Source organism: Plectropomus leopardus, chromosome 16 (assembly GCF_026936395.1).
Source record: "Plectropomus leopardus strain MGB_pleo_1.0 chromosome 16, ASM2693639v1, whole genome shotgun sequence".
NCBI lineage: Eukaryota > Metazoa > Chordata > Actinopteri > Perciformes > Serranidae > Plectropomus > Plectropomus leopardus.
The window spans coordinates 14,226,432-14,248,899 of NC_142191.1; the positions used below are offsets into that span (position 1 = coordinate 14,226,432).

The 22,468-nt window shown below is 37.5% G+C and overlaps 3 protein-coding genes across 4 annotated transcripts in view; 2 read left to right on the forward strand and 1 right to left on the reverse strand.

Moving 5' to 3' along the window:
* LOC121955228 (protein-glutamine gamma-glutamyltransferase E-like) overlaps positions 1 to 22,468 on the reverse strand; it is a 129,557-nt gene that overhangs the window by 19,328 nt on the left and 87,761 nt on the right. The window lies entirely within an intron of this gene.
* On the forward strand, positions 2,441 to 10,676 carry LOC121955230 (hydroperoxide isomerase ALOXE3-like). The gene is made up of 15 exons (XM_088089872.1): positions 2,441 to 3,204; positions 3,434 to 3,600; positions 4,464 to 4,668; positions 4,808 to 4,889; positions 5,013 to 5,135; positions 5,292 to 5,395; positions 5,648 to 5,820; positions 5,977 to 6,120; positions 6,281 to 6,484; positions 6,872 to 6,958; positions 7,133 to 7,299; positions 7,426 to 7,547; positions 7,675 to 7,775; positions 9,318 to 9,488; positions 9,614 to 10,676. Exons 2-15 carry the CDS (start codon positions 3,454 to 3,456, stop codon positions 9,791 to 9,793), a joined length of 2,010 nt encoding a protein of 669 aa, XP_087945998.1. The 5' UTR covers positions 2,441 to 3,204; positions 3,434 to 3,453; the 3' UTR covers positions 9,794 to 10,676.
* LOC121955229 (hydroperoxide isomerase ALOXE3-like) lies at positions 11,717 to 19,510 on the forward strand. The gene is made up of 15 exons (XM_042503082.2): positions 11,717 to 11,882; positions 12,092 to 12,258; positions 13,870 to 14,074; positions 14,240 to 14,321; positions 14,445 to 14,567; positions 14,708 to 14,811; positions 14,970 to 15,142; positions 15,788 to 15,931; positions 16,086 to 16,289; positions 16,631 to 16,717; positions 16,866 to 17,032; positions 17,248 to 17,369; positions 17,521 to 17,621; positions 18,411 to 18,581; positions 18,704 to 19,510. The coding sequence occupies exons 2-15, from the start codon at positions 12,112 to 12,114 to the stop codon at positions 18,881 to 18,883; spliced, it is 2,010 nt and encodes a 669-aa protein (XP_042359016.2). The 5' UTR covers positions 11,717 to 11,882; positions 12,092 to 12,111; the 3' UTR covers positions 18,884 to 19,510.

Below are 22,468 nucleotides of genomic sequence, written 5' to 3' on the forward strand. Positions count from 1 at the left end.
GTAATTTACTGTTAATATTTAAACAGAAATGTGAAGTGAGGTGTGCTGTACTCATGAATCTCTAAACAACCTGAAGGCAGCATGATGTGACATCAATGCCCAAGATTTACAAGGAACCTATGCATGGCTGTGTGAAGGTTAAATGCTCCCTACTGATAACATATTATTGGGAGATAAGTGCAATACATCTATGGTAAAAGAGGGACATTCTCACAGCAGTTTACCCTGTTTCTTTGTTCTACTGGTGTATAATCTAGCTGCTCTGTGAATACACAATATTAGTAAAACTTTCCATATGCAATGCGAATGCTGTCACTGATATGCTCCATCAGCAAAATACCTGGATTATAACTGGCATCATCTTGTTTTCTGAGTTCAAGTAAATCAACCATAGACCAGCAGTCAAATAAAGAAATTCACCATCATGCACACTGATAATAACAGCAAAAAAATGTAATGACCCTCACCAACAAAAAACTTAGACAGCTGCTTGTTTTACTTCCACTCAAATTGAAAGTCAATGTTCATCACTATCCGTACCCGCTTACCCTTTTAAGGGTCGCGGGGGGCTGAAATGTTTCCCAGAAATTGATTATATGTAGATGGATAACATGACAGCTCTCTGACTCCAAATAATGTGACCAGTTCAGGATGTCAGAAGCTGTATCTGTGATGTTTTTGTTTCATTTTTGTACAGGGGGCATAAGTGGAGACATGTCAACCATCTCTATATTGAGACTATGAGCCCAGCTGATATTGAGCAAAACGCAGTGAACACTCTCGACAGGGTCCAAACAATCTGAACAGGTTGCCAGGACAGGTCGTTTTTCAAACCTCTCTGGGTAAAAAGTATCATTAGTACAATATGTCCTGGGCACAATGTTTTGCTCATGATCCATAAAATCAGCCTGAAAATGAAAACAATCTGAAATTACTGCATAAGAGTCTAGCAGAGCCTTGGAGTTGTTGGACCCTTGTTGGAGCTGGCCCATAATATGCTATAATTGGCCAGTCTGTGTAGCGGCACAGGACTATTGTAAGGTCAGTTAACTAACAGGCATGTCTTAGGTCTGTGGGAGGAAGCCAGAGTACCTGGAGAAAACCTACACCAGCACAGGGAGAACATGCAAACTCCACACAACCGGCCAGCTATTTCAATTACTAACTAACTAAAGAGCAGTTTCTGCCTAATGCAGTGAGACTATATGCAATAAAAACATAGCCATAAAACGTTTCAGTCAGTGACAGCTTTAATGCTTGGAAGCGTCCTTCATAAGAAATGAGCCCCCACATGTTGATTATAAACAGCTACACTTCAAACAAGTTCACACAAGTTTCACAGGCAGATCTTTTCTCGAACGTGTTGTTAAAAACAGGAACAGAAAGGAACTCTATCTTCCTTACATGTAGCTCAGCAAGTTTCCATAAAGTGGTTTCGCAACTGGGGAGGGTGAGTCGTACTTGCCCCGAGCCTTACATGTTCACTTGCCTATGTTAACAACTTAATAGCTAGTGCAAACATATTTATGTACACATTTGTTCTCTGTATAAAAAAGTTACACTCTGCTATGAATTCATTACCATGTGCCACATATCTTCATGCAGCTTTTAAGTATTTTAAAAAAACAATTCCAGGACACACTGAGAGGGTCACTCTCAGTGAGTGTGCAAGAGGTTTCAAGTTTCCTTATCACACATGTGGAGCACAGAAGCCCAGAAAACCTTCTGGATGAAAAACTTTCTGGCGCCATTTTCATCTTTCTGCACAGTGAATGGCACATATACAAGTAGCAATAAGCAAATACATTTGGGGACATAAAAATTAGTAATAATACATGCAGAAACTTCTTTCATAAGAGTACCCATTTGTACGCTCTTGCTGTTCAACCTTCTCCAACCACTAAGTGGCAGTAAGGCATAAAGAAAATTTTGGAGACGTCCAGATTTTGAACAGATTATAGGCAAGTCTACTCAACTGGGGTCCTGCGGGCATTGGCAGGCCACATCCGGCCCAGAAGCAACTTCTGAGTGGCCCATCTCGGAATGAGTACCAAAAACTGGTACTAAACTGCCCCAGGGCAAAATTAATAAAGAGCAAGTATTAATAAGCTCCAACATTATTGGTTCTTTTATCAGTACTTTTTAGAGTTTTGGTTTTGTTTATTATCATGGTACAGCATTTCACTCCTGCTGTCTGCATGTTGGGGCTGCTCCTCCACATGCACGCATAAGCCACAGAGAGAGAAACAAACCACACACCCACCCCCACACACACACACACACACTCCCACCCCACCCCCCACCCCCCACCCCACACACACACACATAGTTTTAGAGTGAAATCAGTGAACAACAGAGAAAGGCTGTGTTGCAGACGAAAAGAAGATAACTTGAAGAACACTTGACAACTACAGTTGTACGTAAGTACTTTTCCAATAGAAAATCAATAGTTTATCAATGTGTTCAGTAAGTAGAAAGTGAAATCTGCTCTGTCTGCAATCTCTCATCCACCAAGGTTATGTTCACTTAAGGTTATTTGGTTGGTATTTAGGTTTATTTGATGTGCCTGTGTTATATATGTGAAAAAATATTTTATGAAATTTCAAAAGTGAAATGATAAACATCTTATTTTCCTATTTTCCAAGGAGTAGAGCAGCTCTTGAGACAGCAGCAACAGCCAATGAGCCAATAATTCTCATTTTTATCAATAAATCCCCCTCTTCTCATCTCCCTGAACTAAAGGCATTTGAGCCCTTCAGTCAACACTGCTGAAGGTTTATCACTGTGTATATTATTGCCCACCAAGACATTGATTCACCAAACAGAATTTATATTCACTCAAGTGTGTTTGTCAGACTTACGGCTGATTTTTGGCCTGAGACCAGAATGGGTGTTTGAGTAAAACTCGTGCTCCTCCTTGTTTAACTTTAATCACCTTTCTTATCAAAGCACAGTTGGGAGAGTAGCATCCTTCCCCACACCCATGACAGCTAAATGTATAGACATTAAAAACCAGAAAAACAACATTGTTTCAACCTAGATCACCTTTTACATCAAAGCACTGTGGGGGAAGTAGTATCAAAAGGTTGAAGTCAGGGGTTCACTACAGAAAGAAAAAGAGAGGAAGACCACACAAAGAAAAAACCGGGACCTGCAGTTATACGTAAGAAAAAGAGGTGGTAAAAACTGCCTCTGTCTGAAGGGGTAGGTATGAACTTTAATCATCTTTACTCATTGTGTGACAGTTGATGATCAAAAGCCTGTACTTGTTATAATGTTTGAAAGGCAATACTAGACCAGGTTAAGCACTAACAAGCATTTTGAATGCCTGTGGACTAATAGGTCTAGAAATGCTAATTTAAGAATCCAAGTTTGTTTTTGCAGAATGTTGGGGCATTCAGTATATAATGTTAATATTTTGCTTCTTTTCTAGACAGTTTCCACAGAGCGATCATGGCTGAGTATAAGCTAGAGGTGACAACAGGTGACAAGCAATATGCAGGAACATGGGACCACATATATGTCACCTTATTTGGAACTGAAGGGCAGAGTGAGAGAACTGAGTTGGACAACTATGGTTTTGACTTTTCAACTGGGACAGTAAGTTGTTTTTTTAAATGCAGCTAAGCATCACTTATATATTGATACTAAAATTAGGCCTGGGACAATGTAATTTGTTTGTGAATTTGTGAATATATTTATGATGGGGTACTGTTTGTCTTTATCAAGGGACTATTTAGAGAGAATTACATTTACTTAACTTCACTAAAGTATACATAGAAAATGGCATCATCATCATCATGTGGAAATCTACTGAGCTTTTCACTTTTAAGATCATAATTAAAGGGCTGTGAAGCATAAAGGCAAATTTCCTGAGTTTGTTAAACACAGTCTTTTGGACAATCTTTCAGCAAATTTTATTCACTTTTCTAGATTTACTATGTAAATGATTTAGATTTAAATCGGTAAGCCATACTTATTTGATGAGTTGGTAGATTCATCTTACAGCAAATTTGATCCACACTTACCTTACTTTACTATATGAATGATTTGGATGAATTCAAGTTTATATTTAGTTTTTAAACAGTAAGCCACACTAATTTGATAAGTTGGCAATTTGATCTTCAAGGTGTGGTCTATTTGACATTCACCACTGTAATTCCTGCTGCAACCACTGACTGTATTCAAAATTAAATGGTTGGTGAAAATATCAACACAAAATGGTAGCAATTCATCCTTATGGTACTACACTCACATACATTTAAATTCAGTGTTCTGAGTACATACATACAATACATTTCAATTTCCACCTGGCATGACAGTCTGATACTTTTTGTATTTTAATGTAGATTCAGATTTCTATATTTTTATTAAAATAATTTAAGAAGCTTGTCCAGCCTTGGTGGATGTATTTATGTATATGTATTCTATATATGTTTATTTCTATATATCCGTATTCCAAGACAGGGACCTACACCGTGAAAACCAGTTTATCTCTGGGGAAACTTCTGCTGGTTAAGGTGGAGAAAGATCCATTTTTGTGTCTCCCAGAAGATGAATGGTACTTCTCCAAAGTCGTGGTGACGACTCCAGAGGGAGAAGCCATTCTTTTCCCCTGTTACAGATGGATCTCCAGGGGAGAACTGGTGGAGCTGAGAGGAGGGAGAGGTCTGACTCAAATTCCCCAAATAACTGATATGGATAGAAACACAAACATGGATATCATTCTTTTGACACATTTTTGGGGAATTTCTGTTAGTTTTATCATTTTAAAATTCTCATTCTCAGTGTTGTTTTCACACCCCAGCTATGAAGAATTTTGAGGAGGACCATCCCCTGTTGATTGACCACCGAAAAAAAGAGTTGACACTTAAAAAGAGCTTGTACCAGTAAGTTTTCATGTGTGCAGTACAGAACGCACATAGAGGTACAGTTATGGTATCTCAAAGGTTTATCTGGAGATATGTCTAACTGCTTTTTTGTAACTTTGTTATTATTATTATTTTTTTTAGATGGAAGAGTTTGGTTGCAGGACTACCCCAAGTCAACCACTTTGATGATCCTTTAAAGCTGCCAGCTGACATACGTTTCTCTATGTCCAAAATAACTGAAATAGATCAAACGAAAATGATAACGTGGGTCTACAAACATATATGATGGACAGAAACAGATTCCATTAAAGTCATATTCTCTGTGTTTTGAGCAAAAAGTTGAATTTGAAGTTATTATTATCAGTATCTTGCTTACTTCTGGATTGTATTTTCTTTTTCGCTGAACCCTTTTTATTTTAGTGGCATTGAACTCAAGCTTAAGGGGCTGCTTGGATCTTCTGAAAAATGGGAAAGCACTGAAGACATGAAAAAAATCTTCTGGTACAAAAAGACAACAATGTCAGGTAAATGTTTTTCCCCATTTTCCAGGTCTGAAGCATAAACCACCAAACCAACGTCATTGTCCTAGCTGCATAAGATACAGATGTTTTTCCTGTTAGGTAAAATTATTTGTTTTTCTATACAGTTAAAAATGTCTCAGGAACAAACCAGCAGTCATGTTTTTAGTTAAAAGGCCATTATCATCATGTTGAACTTCAAACTCAAAGAAAGAAAAACATTTTAGAAATTATATTTGTCAACTGCTGTTCTTCCAGAGTATGTTTCTGAGCACTGGAAGGAGGACGACTTTTATGGATACCAGTTTCTGAATGGAGTCAACCCCAATATGATCAAGTGCTGCTCAGAGCTTCCCCCAAACTTTCCAGTCACAGATGAGATGGTGAAGCCGTTCCTGACAGAGGGAAGCTCTCTGCAGAAGGAAATGGAGGTAAGAAAGACGAGTGGCTTTAAATGAGTCATAATCTTTGCTTTGAAACCACTGTGTTTAAAGAGTGTACATACATCACAGTGGAATCAATCGATTTATCAAAATTATGTGATACCTCTTTAAGTAACACATCTTCTGTCTTTCCTTACCACACAGAAAGGCAACATATTCCTCTATGACCAAAAGAGGATGGATGGAATACCACCCAGAGTCAAAAATGGTGAACCTCTGCATGTGACTGCTGGTCTCTGTTTGCTCTACGTGAACCCAGAAAACAAATTCATGCCAATTGCAATACAGGTAATCACAGAGCAAATCTATGACAGTATTTTTATGTTATAAACTTCACTAGTCTTGTCACATAATCATGTAGCACTCTACAGTATTTAAGTATGTTTGCAGAAGTCCTGTTGCACTAGTTTAACATACTAAAATAAAATCTTATGTAACCACATTCCAGTTGCATCAACAACCTTCGGAGCAGAATCCCATCTTTCTGCCCAGTGACCCAGAGGCTGACTGGCTGCTGGCAAAGATGTTTATTAAAAATGCAGATTTGATGGAACACCAAACAGTCCAACACCTCATGAACACTCACTTTCTGGCTGAGGTCTGTGCTGTTGCCGCTCTTCGCAGCTTCTCTGTGATTCATCCCCTCTACAAGGTAACATTACACAGTAGAGATCACATCATGATGCTGCTCTACTTTCTTCTATTTCTGTGATCCGAACTGATGATCTGAGTTTTTAATGATTGATTTTTTTCACAGAAATCTTTTACCTTAAATAATGCACAACAAATTAATGGATAAATACATATTAGAAAATATTTGTATTGCAATTAGTGGTTAGCTTTCAAAGTGATATCAGGGACTTTGTATCCATCAGGGCTTATACTTGGAGGGAAAAAAAAGGTCTTAAAAACATGTTGTCAGTGTTGTTTGCTTTTGGCTTCCTTTTTGGTGATCAACACACCCAGAATGTGCTGCCAGTTGTTTGCTCAAATAAGTGTCACACTTTGGCTTCAAATATCTATCCCTCTGTCTGCACAGCTGCTGTTTCCACATTTTCGGTACACTCTCTTCATAAACAATGCAGCCCGCAACAGTCTTTTAGGACCAAAGGGGATTTTGCGTTTGGTATGGCTCTTTAAAATACATTTCTGAATATTCAGATTCCAATTTTATGAATTCTTGCATAACTTTGTTTTAAGATAGATTAGATTTTTGGGGGGACGGCGTTACAATGTGCATACATTTATATGTAAAAAAATGTCTCTGATGATTAAGATTTGTGTATCATGAACTCGACAGACTACGCTTGGGTATGATGGACTGATCGAGCTCATGAGAAGGGCTCACTCTGACACGACCTACAGCTCCCTCTGTCTGCCAGAGAACATCACTGCACGAGGAGTCGAGTCCATACCAAACTTCTACTACAGAGATGACGGCCTGAAGCTGTGGAACATCATCAACAGGTTACCTTTCAACAAAATTACAACTGTGCATACTGATTTTTTGACGAGCATCAGCATGAATCTTGCTGTCCTTTATTTTTTTGTACATACAAGTGTAACTATTTAAAATTGTTTTATGTGCACCAGCTTTGTGAAGGCAGTAGTGGAGTATTATTATCCCTCAGACAATGAGGTGTGTAAAGACACCGAGCTGCAGGAATGGATCAGTGAAATATTTCTGCATGGCTTCTTTGGAAATAAAGCCTCAGGTATGTCACACATGTTCTGAAATCATCTGTAAACACACACACACACACACACACACACACACACTTTTATATATTGATATACAGTATATTGTGAATAATTAACTGATCAGGATTGTGCTGCCAACAGGGTTTCCAGCATGCTTTCATACGGTCAAAGAAGTGATCAAGTTCATCACCATGGTGATCTTCACAGTGACAGCTCAACATGCTGCACTACACAACGGGCAGGTGAGACCATAAATAATCAGAAAAATAGTAAAGTTCTTGTTTAAACAAACTTAATAACTAATCAAACACTTCAAATGTATGCAACAAAGAGCAGATCTGGGATGTGCTTTATTGTTATTTTCTCTTCAGTAGAGCATTTGCTGAATTTTAAACCATAAGACAGATATCATTTCTTACCTAGTTTTACATTCCTTTTAATGTGATAATGTACCTCATGCAAGAAGCGATATCCTCAAATTTTCTGTTATTTTTGTTCGTATCCACAATTTGTATTTCTGTAGGTAGGCTTTATTTTTGCTCCTACAACATCTTGTTTTCACTGTCCATATTGTTTGCTAAATGTGAAGAAATATAAGTTTTAAATTTGAGGAACATAAAAAAAGCATGAATATAACATATTAAGATTTAGATTATTATATTTTAGATTAATTATAATGACTGGATTAATAAATTAATCAACTTAAAAAGAAAAACAACTATACTTAGTTTACTGATCACAATTACTGCAATTTCAGTTACTGTACATACCTCTGCTTAAGTCAATTTACTCAAATACTGTATTCATGTACAAATATTAGGTACTTCTGCTTTACTTGAGTATCTTAATCTCATGCAACTTTCTACTTCTACTCAAGTACATTTCAAAAGGAAATGTTGTGCCTTTTACTCCACTACCATTTTGCACCGAAGCCACATAAAAATATATGAGCACAGTTGGAATGATTGGTCCACTGATTAGAAAAATAATTGACAAATATTTTGATGATTGTTCAATTATTTTTCATGCAAAAACATTGCATGATTCCAGCATCTTCAATATGAGGACTTGGTGCTTTGTGTTCTTATTACTTAAATTATTCTGCATTAAGTCCTTTCACGTAAATGCATTTTCCTTATTTTACTTTTACCTAAGTGATCAGTGCAGGACTTTTACTAGTACCATGTAAGTAAATGATCTGAATACTTCCTCCACTACTGACTCTGCTAAAGCATTTCCAGCATCACAAATGTTTTTCAAACCAAAGAATGACAGCATCAGTTGTTTCTTTTCCCATTTGAAACTCATCTTTTTAAAGCATGACCATTATTGTTCCAGAACTTTAAGCACAATGATCAATGATCCCGTATACCTTAACTAAATTTAACATTTTAATGCTGATTAATGCTCAGACTTTAATGTCTGTTTCGGGAGCATGGGCAAAAATCATGAATTGATATGTAATTTCCAGGACTTGTGTGGTTCTTCTGGGGAAAACTTCAATTAATGTCTTCCTTACTGACCATCTATTGAACATCAGACATATTTCACCACGATTTCTACCTAATAGCTGAAGTCACAAAATCATGGTCATATGTACGTGTGTGTAAGTGTCGATTTAGGATGAGTTTGCAAAAGGTTTGTGGTGTCAATCCCTGCTTTCCGGAGTCAAGGGCAAATGTCGAAGCAAAGGAACAATAAGCAAAAGACTTTTTTGTGTGTGAAGAGGACTTTAAGAGTTACAAAAATAAAGAGTATATACTGAAACTTATTTCATATTTTAGTTTGACTACTACTTCTGGGTGCCCAATGGCTCACTTCTGCTGCACAAACCCCCTCCAACCACTAAGGGGCAGTCGAGCATGACGACAATTTTGGAGTCCCTCCCAAATGTTGATGAGACAGTGAAGTTTGCAGCAATGGCATGGACCCTTACAAGCACCTACACTGACATGGCAAGTTTGGTGACGATGAACAAAGTCATTATAATCCAGCCACATTTTGAAAGTTCTTTAAAAAATTCTACCAAACAAAAGACTGTGTCAATCTGATTCACTCTTTCTGTTTGTCATTTTGGCAGGTTCCCATGGGAACATACCCAGAGGAACGATTCGATGAGCCTGCCATTAAGGAGATGATGAAGAAATTTCAAGCAGAGCTGTCCTGCCTCGGTGAAGCAATCACAACAAGAAACTCACAGCTTGACCTACCTTACACATATCTGAACCCTGCTGAGATAGAGAACAGTATAACTATTTAACTGAGTCTGAGGAAGCCATTCTTTATCTTTCTGCATAAGTCAATGGTCAGTTCCTTTTAAACACCTGTATTGCATGCTGGGTTGTATGTAAGTCTGATATATGCTGTGTATTCAAGTTCTTTTCTTTTTGATATGGTAATATAATATAATATATAATATTAATATGGTAATTAGCCGATGTACTTTTGCACGGCAAGCTTCACTAGTATGAACTTCATCTGCTTTCTTTGCAGTTCAAGAATGTTAGACCATGATGTTATTTTGTGTGTGTTGCACACTTATTACAGACATAAAAGTCAACACAACCTAAGCGAGAGAAATAAAAACGTTTTCGTGAAAACACTACTTCTAGAACATCCACCTTGTCCCAGTGTGAGCAACAGAATAAGAGCAAGCATGACTGACTGTGTCAGTCACTCTTATAGAGAAAATGGAGATAACTGTCAAAACACCCAGCAGCAGCTAGCAGCAAGTAGTGTAGTCAGTGGAACAAGAACAGCACCTTTTTCAAATCATCTGTACTCTCCTCCCCCTCATGTTCTTGTTCGTCAAGAACCGGTTTCTCACAATAAGCAGTTAACATGTTGTCAGAATAAGTTATATTTAAAATGTACAAGTCCCTACTTGCACTTAAATGTCAGTACAGGGAAAGAAAACAAGTACGATTATAACCATTGGGAGCAAGGGTGCAACAATTGGAAATTTTAGAGTTCAGGGGAGATAAATGATTCTTGTTTTTGTAAATACTACGGGATACTGGGAAACAAAACTAAAATTAGGGGAAAGGGTGTTAAGAACACTAATATGCTGTGGAACATTTAAAGTAGTGTGTCCAGTGTGAACCTGATTTATTCTTACCAAGTAAACAATTCATTGCTTTCAACTGCTCTGCCTCTGAGTACTTCATGTGAGTCCACATCTCTGTGTGTAGAACCAGTAATTATAGTGGTCTACGCTATACACATCTTTTAATATTAGGATACTCCAATTACAGTATACACAATAAGATGATGAAGCTGAACACATATTGCATGATCTTTGTGTGTAGTCTAAGGTCTTCACAACATATAATGACAGAGTAGCAATGTCTAGTGTGCAGCATTTGGATATAATTAAAAGTTGTTGATGTTGGCACACTGTACACTTTACTTCTCTTTCCTCATTATATGACAGTTGATGATCAGAAACCTGTACATGCAATCATGCATACCGAGATAATACTAGACTAGAAGTTAAGTGTTAACACCCTTTTTGGATGGTTGTTGAATATATATTCGAATTATCTGTACTCTCCTGACCCTGGGGTGCTTGTTCATCATAAACAAGTTCCTTACAATGAACAGGTAACACGTTGAGTATGAGTCCTTACTTGAACTTAAATGTCAGAACGGTGAAAGAAAACAAGACACTCTGTACACTTTACTTCTCTTTCCTCATTATATGACAGTTGATGATCAGAACACTATACATGTAATAATGCATGCAAGACAACCGTTGGAGCATTCAATACACAGTTTAGAGATTGTGTAATGATTGCTCCACACTTGTGGAGTGTTTCAGTATTTAAGTTCCTGTTTCCCACATACCCTCAGTATGGTTCAGACATGCTTCCCATACCACTGATTTTTTTCATTTTTGTGAATAAATCCCACAATCCTTCCTTTCTGTCTAACTGTATGCATTTGGATCCTTCACTCATGGCCATGCACTCAACATTCCTGACAGTCTATCACCTGTATTTCATTGCACGTCTGTACACTGATTCACATTACGGAATTAATGCTCACTAAACTGCGTTTGTCTGACTTAAGGTTGGCTTTGGGCCCAAGACCAAAATGGATGATTGAGTACAACTTGTGCTCCTCCTTGTTTCAACTTCAGCCTCATCTTCCTTATCAAAGCACATTGGAAGAAATAGTATCCTGCCCCACACCCACTAAAGCTTAATGTAGAGACATGAAAAAACAGGAACACAACCTTGTTTGGCGGAGAGAAAGAAAGCAAGGACACAGACTACAGAGAGGGAAAACCTGAACCTGCAGCTACACGGCAAACAGGTGGTAAAAACTGCCTCTATCTGAAGGTGCAGGTATGAGCTTTATTCATCTTTACTCATGGTATAACAGCTGATAATAAAAACACTGTACATGTAATAATGCATGCAAGTTAATACTTTTGGATGATTGTTGAATATTTTGAGTGCAGAAAAAAATCAAACCTTTTAGTAAACTATTTGCAAGTGTGAAAACAAAATGACAAAATTACACAATTTAGAGATTTAATTTGTTTCTTTTTCAGACAGTTTCCACTGAGAGACCATGGCTGAGTACAAGCTAGAGGTGACAACAGGTGACATGCAATATGCAGGAACATGGGACCATATATATGTCACCTTATTTGGAACTGAGGGGCAGAGTGAGAGAACTAAGTTGGACACGTACGTCTTTGACTTTTCAACTGGGACAGTAAGTTAAATTCAGTGAAACACTGCTCATGTAATGATTCTTAAATTACACAATGTACAAGGGCAATGTAATGACTTCTGTTTGTGCATATATTTTAGTGTTTGTCTTTATTTAGTGAGTAATTGGACTACATCTCATGTAGCTTTTTTTTTAAAAAATTTACTTCCCTTAACTAAGAATCAATCATATGAAAATTATGAGAGCACATCACATCGTTAAAAATTAAAGGCTGTAAAGCACAGAAACAAACTGTGTGAGTCTGTTCAGTAAGCCAAACTAATTTGATGAGTAGTGAAATTCTTCTTCAGTGTGTAGCCTGTCTGACATTAACCACCATAACTCTTACACAGATTGTGTAACTGTAACCAAAATGAAAGGGCAGGTGCACATATGAAGAGAATCTAACAGAACTTAATCTTTACGGGGCTTCAGTTACATAAAACTTTTAAAGTGAAAATAACTTCTAGTGTTTCTTAGTGGAATTATTGATGGCCCTGCTATTGCAAAAACACCAGGTCACTCTCTGTTCATCTCACAGGCTTAAAATGAGGCTCTTATTGTGCCGTGTAGAGTTCGTCAGCCCTCATTTCTGCAACTGGGGACAGTAACTGCAAAGAGCTTACATACATAGAGTAGCCAAGGGTTATGAGTTACGCCTACACTTAGGAGGGTAATGAAATAACACTGAGGATACCAAAATGGCAAACTTTTTAATGTTTCCCACAATATCAACAGCAGCTTATTTACAATTTGACTCAGTGCTGAGGACGCAACTTTGCAAGCCACCAATTACTCCACCCTAAGAAGTTGAACAACAGTCAAGTTTACCAAAGGAAAAATCCAGTACGGCTAATTGAAGCTACTCAGAAAAAGTAGTTCAAACCACATGACATTGAGCAGAAGGCTAGAGCACTCATTACACCATTTCTAAAACTACATGCTAGAGAAAATTCCAACACAATATAGTACAAAACAACCTGTGCACGCATACTTGCCAATCTTCCCGTTTTACCTTGAGGACTCCAATTTTTCATTGCCCTCTTCTGGACTGCTCCCATGGACACAATTCAACTGTACTTTTAGTGATTCATTTACAAATTTTCACACCTTCATTAAATTACTGGATTTGGAGTTAATACAGCTATACAGTCCACTCAAATGTGTTTCTGAAAACATTTGAGGCCAGAAAATTGCAAATGAAGTTAGAGAGTCTTGATAAATATTTGATGAGCACTGCTTAGTTTGGCAGTTCTGATGGCATGCTGCGTATTGTTACATCAGTCTTTTCTCAAAAAATGTTGACTTTTGGACTTGACCACGTGCAGCAGGATTTATTTTATACGGAATTGAGTACTTGATGCTATTTATTGCACCGAAACCTCTAATTCTACAAATAGTATAATATGAATAATACTATTGCAGTCTAACCTTTATATACAACTGTGCAGAAACACAGATTTAAATGAAATAAACAGACATTAAAACAAAAAAAACTGCAAAGGTTCAAATGATGATTTAGAATTTGAATGTAAATATTATGAATGATGCTTCAAATTATTTGGTACAGCCCTACCATATTTCTTTATATTTATAGTGAGATTTTTTTCCAAGACAGGGACCCACACCATGAAAACCAATTTGTCTCTGGGGAAACTTCTGCTGGTGAAAATGGAGAAAGATCCATTTTTGTATCTCCCAGAAGATGAATGGTTCTTCTCTAAAGTTGTGGTGACGACTCCAGAAGGAGAAGCCATTCTTTTCCCCTGTTACAGATGGATCTCCAGGGGAGAACTGGTGGAGCTGAGAGGAGGGAGAGGTCTGACTCAAATTCCCCATATTACTGAAATTTGAAATACTGAAATCATTAATATTAGGATCATGAATATCTCATCTTTTCATACATTTTTTGTTTTCTTTTGTTTTTTTTTTTATTCTGTTATGTCATATAAAACTTAACAAATGAGTTGTTTTCTCACCTCAGCCATGAAGGATTTTGAGGAGGTACATTCCCTGCTGATTGAGCACCGGAAAAACGAGCTGATAAAAAAAAAGAGCTTGTACCAGTAAGTTTTCATGCTTGCAGTACAGCATATACACAGAGACAAATTTATGGTCTCAGAAGTGTATGTGCATAAATGTCTAACAACTTCTTGTCTAACAACTTCTTGGTAACTTTGTTTTTGTAGATGGAAAGTTATGGGTGAAGGGCAGCCCCACATCAACCATTTGGATGATGTCTCTCAGCTCTCAGCTGAAATCCGCTACTCTAAATCCAAAGCAACTGAAGTGTATAATACAAAAACCATCATGTGGGTCCACACAGAATTGCATGATGAAGCCATACTCTAATGTCTGAGGCGAAAAGTAAATTTGAAGCATTAATATCAGCAAGTACTTCAATACTGTATTGTGTTTTCCCTTATTTTTTTCCTATTCTTTCTTACTTCAGTGGTTTGGAACTCAAGCTTAAGGGGATGATTGGATCTACTGAAAAATGGGAAAGAATTGAAGACATGAAAAAAATCTTCTGGTGCAAAAAGACAACAATGTCAGGTAGATTTTTGATTTGCTTTATATAAAAAGTCTTTCAGGGGAAAAAAACAACATCAAAGATATTTTTAGTTAAAGGCCATGATAATCTTGTTGTACTTAAAACCTAGTGGAAGAAAAACATTTTAAATATTCTATTTTTATAACTGCTATTCTTCAAGAGTATGTCTCTGAGCACTGGAAGGAGGACGACTTTTATGGATACCAGTTTCTGAACGCAATTAACCCCAATATGATCAAGCGCTGCTCAGAGCTTCCCCCAAACTTTCCAGTCACAGAGGAGATGGTGAAGCCATTCCTGGCAGAGGGAAGCTCTCTGCAGAAGGAAATGGAGGTAAGAAAGACGAGTGGCTTTTAAGTCTGTGTCAAGTGAATTCAGATGTTTGTTTCAAAACACATTCTAAATGTTGGAAACTGATTGTTGAAAACATGTTAAGAACACCCTTTATTATATAGCGCTGAATTGTGGAATTTGACAGTTGACTGTTTTTTCACCATTTTCCTGTTTCAAGATTTTTTCGGCAGGCCTCAAAACATAGCTCAATGATGCAATGGAGTTACACTCAGCATAACCCTGCCCCTGACAGTGTAGCAGTATAAAAATGAGAAGCATCATTAGCATAGTCCCGTGATTGGGCGTTGCCTCCGCCCCTCCAGCGGATACGCCCCCAGCACTTCAGATCAGAGAATACTGTGCATTTTGTCATGATTTTGAGACCTCTTTTTTTGGTCATTCAAATTTGGTCAGGTGTTTAATAACACATCTTCCTGTAATGTGACAAACTCAAAACACATCTTAATGATCACTTTGCATAGACTTTAGATGAGTCATAATCTTTGCTTCGGGTGATGTATACATTTAACAAGCACATTTAAATCAAAGTGGAAAGTCCCTAACTATTATTACCTCGATTAATTACAAAACTGTGACACCTCGTGTGTCTTAAATATTTTTCTTTTATCTTTTATTTCGATACAGAAAGGCAACATATTCCTCTGTGACTACAAGCAGATAGATGGGATACCCCCCAGAGACAACAATGATGAACCTCTGCATGTGACTGCTGGTCTCTGTTTGTTCTACATGAACCTGCAAAACAAACTGATGCCAATTGCAATACAGGTACTAACAGAGCAAATCAGTGACAGTATTCATTCTTTATAAGCTTAAATCCATTAATTGCTGGTCACATAATCATACAAAATTCCACAGTACATTAGAATGTTTTCAGAATTCCTGTTGCACTTGTTTAAACATACATTTTACCACATTCCAGTTGCATCAACAACCTTCGGAGCAGAATCCCATCTTTCTGCCCAGTGACCCAGAGGCTGACTGGCTGCTGGCAAAGATGTTTATTAAAAATGCAGATCTTCTTGTTCAAGCTTCAGTCCACCACCTCATGAACCCTCACTTTCTGGCAGAGGCCTATAATGTTGCCGCTCTCCGCAGCTTCTCTGAGATTCATCCCCTCTACAAGGTAAAGTTACACAGTAGAAATAAAAGTACTGGGGTACTTTATTTCTATTGCTTTGTCCTGAACTGTTGATTTGATTGCTTATTGACTCATTTTTCAGGTTCTTCTTTGGGTATTTTATGTCTTTATTAGAGAGTTGACAGCAGGTTCAATGTAACATTTTTCCCCCATTGTATGCCATTTGCACTTTTAGAAATACAGAAGCACTCCAAGGAAACCTGCTGCCAGTGTGGTTTGCTTAAGGCTTCCTCCCTTGGTGACTGGTACACCTTGGATTTGTTGCCTGTTGTTTCCTCAAATAAGTGTCTTATTTTGACTTTTGTTCTCTTTGTTCTCTTCTGCAGCTTCTGTTTCCACATTTCCGGTACACAATCTACGCTAACACTACAGCCCGCAAAAATGTTTATTCACCGGATGGGATTTTGAGTACTGTATGGCTCTTTTAAATAAACATTTCTGAATACTCAGACTATTCCAAGTTTATTGCACCATTGCAAAAACTAAGTTTTAGCTTTTGACATTTTTAAATACTTTTTTTAAGTTCAAGAGATGTGTCTGATAATATTATTGACTTAATAGACTACCATTGGATACCATGGACTGTCAGAGCTCATGAGAAGGGCTCTCCCTGAAACGACCTACAGCTCCCTCTGTCTGCCAGACAACATCACTGCACGAGGACTGGAGTCCATACCAAACTTCTACTACAGAGATGACGGCCTGAAGCTGTGGAACATCATCAACGGGTTAGCTTTCAACAAATATTGAAACTGTACATATCAAATTATTTTACAAGAATCAGCTTTCTTACATTCACCCTTATTAACTCACACTTCAGAGTGCGTCTACCCCTCTCTTTCCTGCCTTTTGTGGTTCTCTTTTCAAGCCATCTCTATACAAACAAGCTGAAAATTCCTGAAATCTTTTAGAAATCAAATTCAATATGTTTTATGTGCATCAGCTTCGTGAAGGCAGTAGTGGAGCACTATTATCCCTCAGACAGTGAGGTGTGTAAAGACACTGAGCTACAGGAATGGATCAATGAGATATTCACACATGGCTTCTTAGGAAACAAAGCCACAGGTATGTCAGACATGTTCTGAAATCATCTGTAAACAACCTAACCGTACATATGATAACTAAAACTAAAGTAGCCCATACAATAATAATTACAATTTTTCAGTGCAGATAGTGATTGCCAATAACTAACTGAAAATGACTGTGCTACCACCAGGGATTCCAACAGGTTTCAATACGATCGAGGAAGTGATCAAGTTCATCACCATGGTGATCTTTACAGTGACGGCTCAGCATGCTGCGGTGCACCATGGACAGGTAAGACCATAAATAGTTAAGAAAACAGAAAACTGATTAAACCCTTCAAATGCATGGAAAAAGCAGCGGATCTAGAATGTATTCTGTCATTATTATTTCCTTTCATTGGGGCATCAGCTGAGTTTTAAACCAGGAGAATGAGTTTATTTTATTTTTTACAGTTTTACCTTCTATGTTATGTAACAGTTAATATTAGACCCAATTATATACACTGGTTTTTCTTCAAAGCCAGGACCATGACAAAAAAGACAATATCAGAAGAAAGTAAGATCTCTTCTAGACTAGGTCCATAAAGAAGAACAACATCAGATGTTAGTTTCCCCATAAGTATGACTGCAATCATTCCACGTGATTATTATTATGACAATGAAGACAGAGATCCCCTTACTTTAACAAGGGTTACGGGTTTATCCATACTTCTATGTGTCGTTTTAGAGAGCATGGACAAACTACACCTACACATTACACCTACAGGAGCCAACCCCAGAAAATCGAATTCAGTGAGCTCTTTAGAACGACCCATTCTTTCACAAATGTTTGTAAAGGCAGACTGCAAGGCTAGGTGCTTGATTTTATACACCTGTGGCAATGGGACCGAATGAAACACCTGAACGCAATGATTAAGAGGTGTGGCCCTATACTTTTGTCTATATGGTGTATGATAAGAACATAAAAATTCAGTAACAATTAGCATAACACATTTTTGAGTGAAGGGGGACTTTACTATAACTATTACTACTAATTACAAAATTGATATTAATACATCCTGAAACTTCTGTCATAATTTAGTACGACTACCACGCCTTTGCGCCCAATGGCATACTCCTGCTGCACAATTCCCCTCCAACCACTAAGGGGCAGTCAAGCACGAAGACAATTTTGGAGACCCTCCCAAATGTTGACGAGACAGTGAAATTTGTTGCAATGTCGTGGATATTTTCAAACAAGTACATGGACATGGTAAGTTTGGTGACAATAACAAAATCACTTTACACATCTACATTTTAATGTGTTTTGAAAAACTGTACCAAACAAAATACCGTGTCAACCTAATTTACTGTTTCCTTTTGTTATTTTGGCAGGTTTACATGGGAACATACCCAGAGGAACGATTCGATGAGCCTGCCATTAAGGAGATCATTAAGACATTTCAAACAGAGCTGTCCACACTCAGTGACGCAATCACAGCAAGAAACTCACAGCTTGAGGTACCCTACATATACCTGAACCCTGCCCAGATAGAAAACAGTGTAACTATTTAAGAAAGTCTCAGGGAGGCTTTCTGCATGGGATGATTGTATCCATGTATTTCTCAACACCTGTCTTACATGTTGGGAAGAGCTTTATACTTTGTATTTAGTACATACAATAAGTAAGGCGTAAGAGACAGTTAGAAAAGGGTTGCATGCTGGGACAAGAAGACTTAATTGTAGTTGTGTCACAATGAGTGAGCCTGCGGTATGATAAGAATGTTAATATGTTGTTGTATCATTGAATCACATACCAAAAAAAACCTAAAAAAAACAAACATGTAAATACAATGGAAGTAAACAAGCCAACTTGTGACAGGGTTATAACAATGGCATTTTTTAAAACAAATGGAATTAAACTGCACTTTTTTGTAAATGCTGGGTATCAAGTGAGTGTAGTACTTGGAAACAAAACTTATGTTGGAAAATGGAAAATGGTGTTAATGCTAATATTCTGTTGAAGTCACTAAGTTGTTATGGTAAAACATATCTCACAGTCACAAAATGGATCACAATCTTGTGATGGCATCATTCCAGCCACGATACAGCTGTCATAACTTCTGAACCAAACAAAATTATTTTGAGTTTTGATCCACAGATACTAAAATGAACCAATTAAATGTGTGAAGTGTTTCTAAAGACCTTGTCTATAAGTCTGTTTTAATAACTTTTTAACATGTTGTCTCCTGTTTTTGGTGACCCAAACACAAATTTCAACCCTGGTGGACAGTAAAGATATGTTCTATTCTATTTTTTTATAATCTATTCTCATCCATTCTGTATTGATCCTGCAACCTGAAAGTGAGGGTTCTAATGACCCTTTCCCTATTTTACCCTTGCTTGGACCACACCCAACTTCAAACTGAGCCTTCATTGTGATCTCAAATTGACACCTGTTAAGTTTTGTACGGTAGGGGTATAGGGTGTGGGGTGTGACTCTCCTCCCTACTTCCTACCCCCTTTCTTGGCCCCTTTGCTTTCCACACCCACACCTCAAGCACATGGTATGCTGTCCTTCTGTTATCTTCTCTGTGTTTTCTTCTTCTTTTTGGATGTGTGTGTTCAGATCCCATATAATATTAATAACACTTTCTAAACCAGCGCAACAAAGTGCTTCCCAATACAAAACCATACAATATGAGAAAACAACCTAAAACATCATTCAAAGTACATATAGTACATTCATGTACCAGTCTGAATATGTTTCCAGTTACCCACACGCTCCACCCCATATTCACCGTCTCTGCACCTCTCATCAGTCTGCTATCTGCCTGTTCACACCCGACTACTTTATCTAGCGGTATGAAATCTGTGTTGGTTTTATAAACTGTGGGATTCTTTACTTAAGACTTATATTGGGATAATATGCACAAATATGCACTGTCTATTATATCTTAAGGTTTGGCTTAGTAAAGAGCTGTATAATGTTTGTCCTGCCTTATGTCTTTACAATAAAAGCAGCATGTAAAAAAATTCCCAGTTACTGAGCTTCATTTTTAATGGTTGGTAAGTTTATATCAAAAGCATATGTAGTTCTTTAAATTGCAATATTATAATAAATCTCCAGTATGTTTTTGTATACTTGAGAAACTCCAGATGCAACTTTCATTTTATTCACTCCTGCAATTTGTAATGATAACATGGTAAATATAAAATGCCCATTTAATTCCATCATCATTTGTATTCTTCATAGTCATTGTTGTCACATAACTATTATGTTTTTAATATAAGTAGTAGTAGTCATAGTAGCAGCATTAATTTTTAAATTGTGGTACACATATTCAACTTACTTAAGTCTGGAAATTTGCAACAATTCAACAAATGAATCCACCATTCTTCCCAGTCTGCATAATTACCATTTTAGATTAGATGAAGCCAATTGCTCTGTTCTCTGTCAACCTTTTAAAGAGTTAGCAGGTGGGCGGTAATTCGGCTTTGTTGCGCCTTTTTTCTTGTAAAGTTAGCTTCCAGACAAATTGTAGATGTTAACTCTAAACTTAATACTCTCTTAGTTAGAAGTGTTGTGACAGGCAGACCATCAAATCCTCTGTAATGACAGGAAAAGTCTAGTTTGTCTGCTGGAAGCAACAGTGGTGGTCAGAGAGCCATCCAGGTAGCAAAGAGAAGAGACTTCTCTGCTGTTCTGAGCAAAATATGGAGAATTGTTTTTGACGTCTAAATTCATTGATGCTGTTGTTGGTGGGGGATGTAATAATCAATAGATCCGGATCGATATATCAATTCAGTGATCACCAATACAATTTGTTCAATTCAAAGTGAAAACATCAATTGCTATCATCCTCTTTTGGATATTCCTTTATTTTGAAATTCTGTGTCACTGTCAAACAGGGACGGACAGATAACAACCCGTGCTGTTCTGTCAGGAGACGCAGTGGCTTTGTCAACAGTGAGTATGAAGAGTATAAATAATACATGTACACTGTTAAGCTATGAGCAGAGGAAAAATCCACCAGCCCCTAGGCTAATTTATGCATTGTAAAATTGCTTAAGCTAATAATGGGTGACATGCACAAAACAACTGTTTCATCTGTGAACCTTGACAATTATTATTGAGCCGAATTTAATAATTTTATCAAATTATGTTTTTGTTGATCCATTTTTGAAGGCTGTTGCGGAAATTTTAATTCAGGGCTTTAAGCCAGATGGCCCTGAAGTTAAAGGAAACAGATAATGGTCTGGGTTAAAATGGAGACATTTCTTCGAAAGGTAAAAAAAAAAAAAAGCCCTGAAGGCTAACTTATATCATGCTGTTTTATGTGTCTCGGAGTAATTTTAAAGTAAAGTTAACCACACTTAACTGATTACAATTATTAACATGATTTATGTTTTATTAAAGATTTATGTTTTTATTTTTTATGGCCAAAAGGAAAAGAGGAAAAAGTGGCAGCTTCTTCTGTTGCAAATTGTTTTAAATGGGCAAATGGTATCATCTCCATCGAAGGCCCCAAAACTGAATCGAGATCATCTTGTGGCAAAATTCACATCGGTGGCCAAAGAATCGATGTAATATCATATTGCGATGAAAATGGTGATTTACACATCTAGTTCTTTGAAGAAAAAAAGATCTCTGTTGCCATTTTGAGTAGGCTGGGCTTACATGACATGCCTGTTTACATTTTGCTATAAGAGTTGAGTTTAAATGAACAAATATTCATCTGTGGAGTTTCAGTGATCCCGACATCAGTTAGCATCACTTCACTTTCTGCCCAATACCTTTGTCATGACACAAGTACATGCTGTACTCTGTCTGTTTGCACTGTTCACATACCCTGGAGGTGTGCTTTCCCAAGGTAAATAGTGTGCTGTTAAGACTGAAATGTTACTCTCATCCTGTTCTTTTTTTTTATTTAAAGATTATTTTTTGGGCTTTTAGCCCTTAATGGATAGGACAGCACAGGTGGGAGGGGAGAGGGGATGAGATACAAGACAGGACTGAGGCCGGAATAAAACCCGTGGCTGCTGCAGTGAGGACACAGCCTCTGCACATGGGGCACCCACGCTACCAACTGAGCTACTGGGAGCCCCTGCTCTCATCCTGTTAAACTTCATTTGATCTCCTGTTACCACCCCTACTTG

Bases quoted from the DNA above. Each gene is read 5' to 3' on its own strand.
- LOC121955230 (XM_088089872.1), top strand. From the start codon at position 3,454: ATGGCTGAGTATAAGCTAGAGGTGACAACAGGTGACAAGCAATATGCA. The intron at 5,136-5,291 runs GTGGGTCTACAA...TTTTTATTTTAG, and splicing joins GATCAAACGAAAATGATAAC to TGGCATTGAACTCAAGCTTA. The intron at 6,959-7,132 runs GTATGGCTCTTT...TGAACTCGACAG, and splicing joins CAAAGGGGATTTTGCGTTTG to ACTACGCTTGGGTATGATGG.
- LOC121955229 (XM_042503082.2), top strand. From the start codon at position 12,112: ATGGCTGAGTACAAGCTAGAGGTGACAACAGGTGACATGCAATATGCA. The intron at 15,932-16,085 runs GTACTAACAGAG...ACCACATTCCAG, and splicing joins TGATGCCAATTGCAATACAG to TTGCATCAACAACCTTCGGA. The intron at 16,718-16,865 runs GTATGGCTCTTT...TTGACTTAATAG, and splicing joins CGGATGGGATTTTGAGTACT to ACTACCATTGGATACCATGG.